The 12,616-nt window shown below is 32.3% G+C and overlaps 1 protein-coding gene across 2 annotated transcripts; it reads right to left on the reverse strand.

Annotated features, from left to right (window-relative positions):
* Nucleotides 1–2,007: 2,007 nt before the first annotated feature.
* Nucleotides 2,008–12,535, reverse strand: LOC132050688 (protein SENESCENCE-ASSOCIATED GENE 21, mitochondrial-like). 2 transcript variants are annotated; one of them, XM_059442068.1, is made up of 2 exons: nucleotides 12,309–12,535; nucleotides 2,008–2,592 (listed from the first exon to the last, which is right to left on the reverse strand). In XM_059442068.1, exons 1-2 carry the CDS (start codon nucleotides 12,380–12,382, stop codon nucleotides 2,367–2,369), a joined length of 300 nt encoding a protein of 99 aa, XP_059298051.1. In that variant the 5' UTR covers nucleotides 12,383–12,535; the 3' UTR covers nucleotides 2,008–2,366. The 2 variants fall into 2 exon arrangements, with proteins under 2 accessions (XP_059298051.1, XP_059298052.1); XM_059442069.1 differs by lacking the exon at nucleotides 12,309–12,535 and adding an exon at nucleotides 3,388–3,527.
* Between the last annotated feature and the right edge of the window lie 81 nt (nucleotides 12,536–12,616).

The raw sequence follows: 12,616 nt of genomic DNA on the forward strand, positions 1-12,616 counted from the left end.
TTTTTGCCTAATCAAGTGTTAGCTTTAGACCTTAGGATATGACCTAATGTTTAATAAAATGAATATCAATTTTGAAAATAGGGGCAGATGCACGTAGGATTAAGCGATGTGATGTCACACCGCTTGGTCAGAAATTTTTACTTGTTGAATAAAATTAACTCTAAACCAATGACACAAGGCCTATGCGTTAGCTAAAATGATAGAAGTTACTATGATGTTCATTCAAGTAAATGATAGAAGTTACTATGATGTTCATTCAAGTAATTTGCTTATCTTTTTTTTTTTTTTTTTTAAAATATCAGCACCACTTCAAAAAAAATTATACAGGTCACTGCTTCGAAACTATGGTTCAAATTCAAGTAAAAATAAAAAATACAACTGCTTCCGTCCCAATTTATATAAGGGAGTCTGATTGGGCACGAAGTTTAATAAATATGGAAAGACTTTTAGAACTTGTGGTCTAAAACAAGCCTGAGATATTTGTATGATTATAAATAATTTCATTAAGAGTAAAAGAGAAATTTTGAAGTTGAGTTATTTCTAAATATAAAAAGGTGTCATTTTTTTTGGACGACTAAAAAAGAAATAGTGTCAAATAAAATGGGATGGAGGGAGTAGTTAATTTTTTTTTTCCATTTGTCTAAATTTTGGTGAATGAAATTGTCCGATTACAATCTTAATTAAAAAATACTCTCCGTTCACTTTTACTTATTCACTTTTGACTTTACACGCCTCTTAAGAATTAATAAATGAAGAATATATTTTATAATAATCATATTAATTGGAGCATGGTCTCAATATACTTGAAAAATAATTTGGAATTGAGTAATTAATGTTAGGGATAAAATAAAAAAATAAAATTAATCTTCTCTTAATATGCTAAAAGTGGACAAATAAAAATAAAAATTTATTTTTAATATAATGAACAAATAAAAATAAATTGAGAAAATACATATACTCAATATTATAATAGATACGCACAAGCTAGTGTATTAGCTTTACAGCGTGAGCAATGGGAATGCCGTGTACATATTGCCTTGTACCCCCTTGACCCATTTCAAACAAAGTTCCAGAAAAGACTAGGAACTAAGCTTATAAAAAATGAAGAGAATGACTTTATAAGATCAACAAAAACAACAATAGAAGTTGAATTTCATGTCATCTGAAAACTGACATGCCCTTAACAATTAACACTACTCTGTGTTTGAGGGGTTGTAAGGCATTATTGATAACACATCTGTTGTTCAAATCTTTGAATCCACCCTATCCCTTCAGTGGCAACGCTAGAAATTTCGCTAAGGAATTGTAAAAAATTAATATATATCTCTAAAAAGTACTTATCGACCCATATAGGCAATATTATTATCCATATGCACAAATAATTTTCCGAGCGGTGTGATCAACTGACCAACCTTTGATCTATGTAGCTACGCGCCTACGCCACTGCCTATCACCAAAACCGGATACTTTAAAAAGGCTCGATAGGTCCAACCAGTTTAATTGAATCTAATATCTTTTATGTATATATAAATATATATGTGCGACGGTATTTACATTTTTGGTGGGATTATACGATAGGTCCAACTTGATTTAATTAATCTAATATCTTTTTGTATAAATATATATGTGAAAAATCAATAACATTTTAACGAATATTACATTATGAACTCATAATTGTAAAAGTGCAATGAATTTACTGGCGAAAATATAAATGTTGAAATTTAAATCACGGATCAAGCCTTAGCCTATCAACAAAGGTGGAAGCAATATATAGGTTAAAAGGATATAACTAAACTCGTATTTTTTGCACTGAAAAAAAAAATATATGTGAGTTACTCATATTACGTTCTGAACTCATAATTCCAAAAGCACAATGAACTCAATGGTAAAAACATAACTGTTGAATGCTTGAATCTTGAACCTGCCTTTGTCTATAAAAAGGCAGATGCAATATATAGGTTAAAGGAATTCAATTGAACCAATATTTTCTCACGGAACACAAACATATATTCGAGAAATTACTATATTTCCACTAACATTATGTTCGGAAGTCGTAATTCCAAAATTACAAGGAGTTCAATCACAACAAGAACACAAAAGACGGAACATTTAAAAGTTGAGCGTTTAAAATTCTGAATCCACCTCAGCCTATCAACAAAGGTGGAAGCAATACAAGGTTCAACAAACTAGTTTTACTTTTACACTGATAATAGATATAAATATATGTGAAAAATTACTAAAATTTTCACTAATATTCTGAACTCATACTTCCAAAAGTACAATGAGATCAGCGGCGAAAGATGAACATTCAAATTCTGAATTCGCCTTTGCTCGTCAAGACACAATTCTTGATCCTATGTTTTTTCTCAGTGTTGTCTCTTGTGCTTCAACAACATGTTTCTAAGCTCAGCAGCATCGACTTCCTTGACATGGCTCTCTGGCCTGTAATAACCAGTAACAGGGTCTGGTACCCATGAAGTTGTCTTGTTTGATTCCTCTACACTTTTCTTCATCATCACATTGCTTCTCACAGCCCCAGTACCTCTTACACTACCAAAAACAGCACCTTGTGATACAGCTGCATATCCACGCCTGCATAATTAGAGATAAATTCAGAATTTAAATACCGTAAATACTTATCTTTATATTAAAGAAATATTCTTTTATGTATATATAATTATATAAACTGTTGAGCATAAAACAGTTGATTTAGGTACACATATCTCTAGATAAAAGAAATGTCTTAATTTTGTCCCTTCACAATAAAAAATATTTTAAATTTACCCTTCTTTATAGTTTAATTTGGAACATTCATGCACTTTCCGTTAGCAATTCGTTAGCAATTTGTCTTGTATTTATTCTTGAGTTAAAAGACTCAGTGTAAACTCGATAAATTTCAGGTGCCAAAATAATTCGGAAAAAAGTCTAACTTTACCCTTCTACTTTTTAATTATAGTGTAAATTACTACTGTTCTATTTTACTCAAGATCAGTGTCCCATCAGGATCAACATCAAATACGATAAGATTTGCTAATAGGTAAAACTGATTGCAATTAAAGGCGAATCAATATAACCTATGAGTTCACGTAAATTCAGTAGGTTTTGCCAGAACCTATATATATATATATATATATATATTGAAATTTATTAAATAATTTATTTATTATTGTACATTAACTTGAAATTTTTGTAGTAACTCATAAACTACAAATTTTGGATCCCAGGCGCACATAATAGGCTGTAAATTTCCTTTTCCATAATATACTGACTCAGAAATCCCTTAAAACAAGAACCATACAACTCTTTCTTTCTTTTGTTTCAGGGAAAGATGGTGGTGTGTGTAATTATCTAGAAAAAATAAACAGGGAAAAAAGCTTGAATTTTTACCTAGAAATAGCTGTAGAAGCAGAGTCTACAATGAAAGCAGAAACAATCTTGGAGTTGGAGAAATAACGAGCCATTGTAATTAAATGCTAAGAGTCAAAGCGATCGAAAGAATTTATAATATGATCAAAGTGAAATAAAATTATAGCTGCAACGGAAGCTGTATAATATTGTTTAATTTCAAGTAACTTCCGCAGCAACTAAATTGGAAGTATATTTGTTTTCTGCAGCGACTCTTAGCCGTGTATATATGAAGAAAATGTTATATTTTGTGATGAAATAATAGTGTGCGAAATAGAGGGTATATATAGACAAAATTTGGAGGAAGAAAGATTCAATTATTATTTTTAGGAGTTATAAATGGGGACACGTTAATGTCGGCTTCTACGAAGGTGAAAAGGTCTTTTCTTGCTAATGAGCCAAGTAGCCAACACTTTGGTGGATGCTTCCAAAAGAGTCGTCTCCCAGAGTCTCAGTTATAAGCATTGACGTAGTCAAAAGTTTAAAAAATATGAAGAAATAAATACATAAATAAATCAAGAGCGTTTAGTATCTACTCTCTCTCTCTCTCTCTATATATATATATATAATTTTAATCTTATATATACAATATAATTTTCTTTTCCCGGAGAAGTTTGGATGAACCCCTCAATTCTACTTAGCTCTGCAACTGGTTATAAAGATTCGTTTGGTTCATAAACAAGTTATACTGAGATTTTAGTTTTGATAGTCGTACTGTTTGAATCAGTTTAAGTGCATAATTGTACTGCTTGAATCAATTTAAGTGCATTTTGAACAATTTATGAGACCCTCTATTCATTTTTATTTATTCTGCATATTAAAAATAATTATCCATTTTTACTATCTAACTTGAAAAATTAAGAGATAGTTTAACATTTTGTTCCCATTTTACCCTCATTATTGATTACTCGGTTGTAAACTTTAAGAAATTATCATTGGCTGCATAATTTTTAAGGTATATTTAATTGTTTTCATTCGTTAGATGACTTAATAATAATCAGGCTTGATATAATAAAATTATCATTCTATATATGACTTCTTAAAAGGTGTGCCAATTCGATACAAAATAAGTAAAAATGGATGGAGGGAGTATTGTTATTTTTCACCACGGGCAACTGTCCCAATTAACTTTTTTTTGGAGGAAGAAAGAGTCAATAATTAAGAGTTATAATGGGGACACGTTAATGTCGGCTTCTAAGAAGGGAAAAACGTCTCTTCTCTCTAGTGAGTAAAGTAATAATAATGAGCCAACACCATGTGGATGCTTCTAAGAGTTGTTTATAAGGACTTGGTTTGGTTAGCGAACAAGTTATATTGAGATTTTATTTTTAACAATTGTAGTGTTTGGATTAGTTTGAATTTTTACTTATTATTTTTCATTAGTATGGATATCGGACGACTTTGTCAATCAAGAGTTTTCTTTTGATAATTTTAGTGTCTTCGTTAGTTATAGTTTCTTATGCTTTAATGTGTATTACTATCAGTTGTTTCATTTACTTTGTATTTTGTTATTTGACTGTCGTATTTTGTTATATGCTATATCCTATATATGTTGTTGTATAACTATTTACTTCGTATTAATCTCACTAGGTAATAACTTTTGCATAATTAGTACATGAATCAAACGGAGTGAATTTAAATTTAAATGAGAATGGGTTAGCATTTGTATGAGGCGGACTTCGGTGATTTCGCAGGGATGAATTCACATCTTTTAGAAAATAATGACAAAAATTAAAAAAGTTGCTCGGTTGGGGATTGAAGCCGTGACCTTCGTATACAAATAACCTTTGGAAAGGTTTCTCTCAACCTATTATGATCGTATGTTGTTTAGTTAATATTAGATATATTTTTAGAACTATATACATAATATATTGGGATTATTCGAATGATCATGTGTTCACGAATCACGTGACTTAAAATTTACACACAAATTTGTCTCTGAATCAAACTACATCACGTAAATGACTGGAAGATTCATTTTTGGCTAAGTGCTTATTAGTAGGTAGACCAATTAACATCAGAGTACAGTACACGTGATGTGGGGTAATTAGGAGCTCTTTACATTTACATTTCACATAAACTTGGGGTGTACGTGTCCAAAGCACATTGTGGCGGCTGCGCTTCCTTACTTTGGTCAACATTCTCGAATTCACTCACTACAAGTCTGCAACTTGTGTAATTCATAGTACCACTTCGTCTGTTCCAATTGTGTACTGGCATCAGAACAAGTGATTTTTTAAGCTCATATACATTTCTTAAGATTATTCCTAAAAAATTAAACGTATTTTTATGAACTTATTCCTAATCAAATTTTACTATTTTCTAAAAAAAAAAAAGATAGTTAATGAATTTTGATTATTTAAATAAGGATAATATTGTAAGAATTTGCTAAAAGTTTTCTTAAAATCTTAAAGCACCACTTATTTTGAAAAGCCTAAAAAATCACTTATTATGAAATGGAGGGAGTATAGTGTAATTAGGCATGAAGTTTAAGCAAGATTTTTTTTTTTGAAACTTGTGATCTAAAACAAGTTATAGATATTTATAAATTGAGACAGATGGAGTAATTTAAAGTGACTTGTTTTTAGAGTGGGTTAGAGTCCCACGTTAGGTTGGGAATGGTATGGTGGTTTGCTTATATGGATTTGAATGATCTTTTTCGTAATTTGTTTATAAAGTTAAGTTAGATCCAAATATCATATCTTTACGGACATAATTTAAAGTGACTTGTTTTTAATACCTCTAATCAACTAATTGCATTTATTTTTTTTCTTACACGAATACGTTAGTTTTGAGTAGATTATATTTCTGCTACTAAAACTCAAATCCGTAGCTATAATAGTGCAGTGATGTGTACGTGTCGAAAGCTGATAGATACACTGAGGCAGCCACGTTTTTCTTACTTTTCCAAGTTTCTGGAAGCCAACTCCAACTTGTATAGTTCTTCCTTATTGTACTTTTTCAGGATTAGTTGTCTTGTAGTGCTATTTTTATCTTCTAACTTTTGTTGTTTTCCCTTTTGTTTACTCGTTTGTTTGACATGTTCAGACAGCTGGGAATTGGTTCTTTCCTTCCAGAATCTTAGCTTGTTGTTTGATATTTACTGATCCAACTAATATAAAGAGAATTTTATTTCTAAGGTTCGAACCTAAAAACTTTATAAGGATAGAGGAAATTTTTAATTCATTTCACCATCGCTTACACGGCTAAGCTACTAAGTTATTTCAATCACTACTACCATTATTATGATTGCGTCTCAATCCCAAGCAAATTGGGGTTGACTATATTAATTCTTATTGTCTATGTCGCTTCAATGAAACATATATCAATCCAGTATCATATAAAATAAAAAGAACTAGAAGTTTGTCAAATTAGGCATTGGACATAATTCACACCCCAAACGCTAGCTCAAAGGTTCTCTTCTCTATGAAGAGAAGATATACCACATCGGTGATAGATTAGAACCCTGGGCTCGTTATAAAGCTTGGGCAATCCTCCTCCCTTTTTAGATAGCTTTCGGGTGTGAGTTAGGTCCAATGCCTAATTTGATATGATATCAGTGTCACGCCGAGGCTCGATGTGATGTGGGGCCCCGAAAAAAGAGGGGCATAATGCTCCCTGGACCAATTGATCGATCCCGGACCGATGGGGTGAAATTACCTCCGATAAAAAGAATGTCAAATTTGACAAAGTTCTTTGTTTCCTTTACAGGCATATATGTTTTTTATGTAAATATATGTATTAAAAATTATTAACGCTATTGTTGGATTAAGACAAATCCTGTCTCTAATTGGGTTCCATTCATTAATTAGTTATGCAAAGAACCAAGGAACTTATAATGGAAGCACATAGGATTGAAAGTATTGCTTATGAATATTTTTTATTGAATTTCTTTTGTCAAGGACATGAGTGTTGGATATAGTCATATAGCAAACATGTAATTCTCGTTCTTTTTTATTCTTAATAACGATGGTGTTCGGGCCAGCTTATATATATATATATATATACACACACACACACACACATACATATATATATTAATTATTGTTGTCGCGGTAACATACCCCGTAAAGACTCATCCGAAACATTGCAAAGTAATCCATTGGTGGGGTACGGGGAGAGTAGAAGTGTCCTGGGACACTACCACTAATTGCGAGAGATAGAGAAGTTGTTTCCAATAGACCCTTGGCTCAAGTAAAAATTTCACATAAGTTTTGCAGAAGGAAGTACAGAAATGAAAGCAGTAACGACTAGTAACAAATGGAAAGCAGTAACAAATGGAAAGCAATATATAGTAATCGTAAAAAGAACGGTAACAACAACAAAATAATGGGATGCTAAAGCATAAGAAACATAGGTAGTAAATCGAAGCACAACTACTAGAATAGTGAGAGAAATAGATGCCTTCAGAGTTCAGACCTAGTAAAAGAGTTCATAAGATAAATGGATCTTGCCAATTGATAAAAGAGGATATCTTGAAAGAGCCCATCGTTGAACACCTCAGGACATACCGAAATGCCAATCTAGGTATCAAAGAGTACTGCTAGAATTTTTACCTGCATACGTTTGTTGAGTTGCTTTTCCAAATATCGAACATGGGGTGAGAATGCTTTTAATGGGTCCGGCCAAATTCAAGGAATTAATAGGTGGTTGAGTAATTGAATATGCACTGGACTAATTTGTATGTTGGTATCTATAATTATCCTTTTAATGTGATAATCTAAAAGTCCTTGTAAACTATTGCTTTTAACATGTCTGGCCAAATTCAAGAAAGTGAAAAGTGTATGATTAAATTAGGAAAGCTTACATCCATAATTGAAGTAATTGGAATATGCACTATTTCGACTAATTTATGCATAACAAAATGACTAGGCAAAGATTAATGGCCAAGAAAAATTCAATGTCGTGACATGTCCCTGTTAGAACTGATACCCACATAATTTTGCCTAATCAAGTAGTATTTTCTTTAGACCTTAGTATATGACCTAATGTTTAATAAAATGAATATTAATTTTGAAAATAGAGGCAGATGCACGTAAGATTAATGTATAGAATTGAACTCTGGACCTCTTCCAGTATAAAATTATCTCTAAACCAATGAGACAACGCCTATGCGTTAAGCCTGTCAATTGGGCCGGGTCGGCCCGGGATCGGCCCACCTAATCCGCCCATGTGGCTGCGCTGACCGGTAAGAGGGTGGTGGGTAAACAGTGGAAAAAATTAGGAGGTTGGGCCGGACACGTGCAATTGGCCCGGTGGCAGCCGGCCAACAATAGGGGATTACAGCCCTGCAGGCACAGCCCCGCCACTTCGAATTTAAAAATAAAAAAATATTTAAGTGGTATATTTGTGTATATCTTGTATATGTTAATGGTATATTTGTCTATATCTTGAATATGTTGTTGGAATGAAGTCTCCCAACCGCTATTTAAGTGCTAAAAATTATAAAAAGTTGAGAATGTGATACAAGACTACATAAGTAATTTAAAATAAAACTTCAAACTTAAATTGATAGCATTGCAAATTCAAAACATACAAACTTGAACGGTTAACTTATTACAAATGAAAAGTTCAAAACGGTAGCATCGATGGAGAAATTTAAAGAAGAGATAAATTTCAAAGTTCAATTTTGTGCCTTTTGTCCAAGTGCTATGTAACGGACGTACCCCCAAAAGCCGGTTCGGACTTATGGAGATATATTTGACCACAATGTTGACATTTAACATGTTCGTCGTCTACTCGCTCAAAATGCGAAACCACACTTGGGACTTGAAATTGATCTTCGGACTGGAGGAGGAGGTGGAGGATTATCATTATCCATTAAATTTAAATTTTGAAATTTGAACTTGGAAGTTGGAAGAGAGAGAGAAAGATTTAGATGAGTAGGAAATTTAGGGAAAAGAGGAGAGTAGGGAATTGTGAGACAATATGGAGAAGAATGAATGGTATTTATAGATTGAAAATAGGGCCAAAGTATAATTTAAGGAACTTCATGGTTAAAATGAAGTTGACAACAACTAGATTTTTTTTTAAAAATAATTAAAACCGCCCCGCCCCACTAACTAAACCCGACTCGGCCAAGCCACTATGTACTCCTGCGGGGTAGGGGTCAAGGCGGACACCCTTCACTCCCTCCTCCGGCCCACTAACTATGGCCCGACCCACTTGACAGGCTTACTATGCGTTAGTCAAAATGATAGAAGTTACTATGATGTTCATTTAAGTAATTTCCTTTTGATTTTTTTTTAAATATCATCACCACTTCAAAAAAAAAAATTATGCATGTCATTGCTTCGAAATTATGGTTCAAATTTCGGTAAAAATAAAAAATACTGTAGTTAATCTCTTTTCCATTTATCTAAATTTTGGTGAATGAAATTATCCAATAGCTATCTTAATTAAATAATAGCATATACTCAATAATAAGCTCACTAAATTCCCCAATTCAAGTGTCTTAGTTTGATTTGGGATAGAGTTTAAGAAACAAAGGGAGACTATTGAGTCTTGTGTGATCTTAGATTAAAGATGTATGTAGCCCTTTAAATCTTGTGGTTTTAAACTTGTCATGTAAAATGTTGAAATTGAGAAACTTACTAATTAAAAAGACGCTCTTTTTGGGACATACCCGCATTTCTTCTGACTATTGAAAGTGGAAGTTCAAGCTTTGAAGCTCATTTTCTAGCAGCTCCTGCTAAAGCAATTGTAGCTGCTTCTGTGCTGATTTATTTTGCACCTTCTAATCTTACATGATAATGAAAGTAAAATACTTAAATTGAAACCGAAAGAGTAATTGAAATAAGCACAAGCTGAAGGGACATCACATAATAAGCGTCCATGACCCACTTTCCTCAATTACTCTTGCTTGCCGTGTCACTTTCAAACAAAGTCCTAGAAAAGACTCGAAACTAAACTTAGGAAAGATCAAAAGATTAACTTTGGAAGTTGTATTTCATGTCATCTGAAGACTTCCATACTTTTAACAATTAACACTACGCCGTATTTGACGGGTTGTAAGGCATTGATAAGAGACACAATCACTTTAGTGGCGAAAATAGGAATTCTGTAAGAAAGGTAAAAAAATTAATATATATCTGAAAAGTACTTATTGACCTATATATAGAAATATTATTTTCAATATGCACAATATAATATCCGATGAAGAATGTTCAACACTTCAATTGCCACCCACCGATCTATATAGCTTCGCCACTACTTATCGCTATAACCAAATGGTTATAGGTCCGTCAGTCCAATTGAATCTTATATCTTTTACATAAGGTATAAATATATATGTGAAAAAATTAATAAAATTTTAAATAATATTACATTATGAGCTCATAATTGTTAAAAGTGCAATGAATTCACGGGCGAAAATATAAATGTTGAACATTTAAATCATGGACCAACGGTTAGCCTACCAACAAAAGTAGAAGCAATATGAGTTAAGAGATTTAACTCAACTAGTATTTTTTGCACGAAGAATATACATGTGAGTTGCTTAAAGCGTTATTGATATTACGTTCGAACTCATATTTCCGTAAAAGTACAACGAACTCCGTGGTAAAAACATAAACGTTTGAATGCTTGAATTCCTGAACCTACCTTTGTCTATCAAAAGGCGGATGCAATTTATAGGTTAAAGGAATTCAATTGAACCAGTATTTTCTCACGGAACACAAACATATATTCAAGAAATTACTATATTTCACTAACATTATGTTCGGAACTCATAATTCTAGAAGTACAAGGGATTCAATCACAACAAAATCACAAAAGATGGAACATTTAAAGATTGAGCGTTTAAAACTCTGAATCCGCCTCATCCTATCAACAAAGTTGGAAGCAATATAAAGTTCAGCGAACTAGTCTTACTTTTACACTGATAATAGATATAAATATATGAAAATTTACTAGAATTTTCACTAATATTCTGAACTCATAATTGCCAAAGTACAATAAGTTCAGCGCGGCAAAAGATGAAATTCAAATTCTGAATCCACCTCTACTCATCAAGACACAATTCTTGATCCTATGTTTTTTCTCAGTTTTGTCTTTTATGCTTCAACAACATGTTTCTGAGCTCAGCAGCATCAATTTCCTTTACATGACTTTCTGGCCTGTAATAACCAGTAACAGGGTCTGGTACCCATGAAGTTGTCTTGTTTGATTTCTCTGCACCTTCCTTCATCATCACATTGCTTCTCACAGCCCCATTACCTCTTACACTACCAGAAACAACACCTTGTGATGCAGCTGCGTATCCCCGCCCCCGCATAATCGAAGTGCATTCAAAATTTAAATACGGAAATACGTATTCGTTTTGTATTTATTCTTGAGTTAAAGACTCAGTGTAAACTTGAGATTTCACATGCCAAAATAATTCGAAAAAAAAAAAAGGAGTCTAACTTTACCCTTCTACTTTTTAACTATAGTGTAAAATACTACTGTTCTATTTTAATTTTAAGATCAATAAAAACTGATTGCAAATCATAACACAAGTAGAATAAAGATATTTCTTATAATTAAAGGCCAATCAACACAACCTATGAGCTCACGTAAATTCAGTAGGTTTTGCCGGGACATATATATATATATATATTGAAATATATTGAAATTTATTAAATATTTTACTTATTATTATATATTAACTTGAAATCTTTGTAATAACTCATAAACTATAAATTTTGGATCCCGGCTTGCATAATAGGCTGTAAATTTCCTTTTGCATAATACACTGACTCAGAAGTCCCTTCCCCGGAAAGAGGAAAAGAAGAAAAACAAGAACCATACAACTCTTCTTCTTCTTCTTTTTTTTTTTTTTTTTTTGGTCTTCTCAGGGAAAGATGGCGGTGGTGTGTAATTACCAAGAAAAAATAAAGCGGGAAAAAAGCTTGAATTTTTACCTAGAAATAGCTGTAGAAACAGAGTCTACAATGAAAGCAGAAACAATCTTGGAGTTGGAGAAATAACGAGCCATTATAATTAAATGCTAAGAGTCAAAGCGATCGAAAGAATTTATAATATGATCAAAAATGATGTTAAAATTAAAGCTGCAATGGAAGCTATGTATGGTGCAATTTCAGGTAATTAACTTCCCGCAGCAACTAAATTGAAACTATATTTGTTTTCTTGCAGCGACTTAGCTATGTATATATGAGGAAAATGTGATATTTTGGGATGATATAATAGTGTGAGAAACAAGAGGTATATA

The sequence above is a fragment of the Lycium ferocissimum genome, chromosome 3 (assembly GCF_029784015.1).
Source record: "Lycium ferocissimum isolate CSIRO_LF1 chromosome 3, AGI_CSIRO_Lferr_CH_V1, whole genome shotgun sequence".
NCBI classification, from domain to species: Eukaryota; Viridiplantae; Streptophyta; class Magnoliopsida; order Solanales; family Solanaceae; genus Lycium; species Lycium ferocissimum.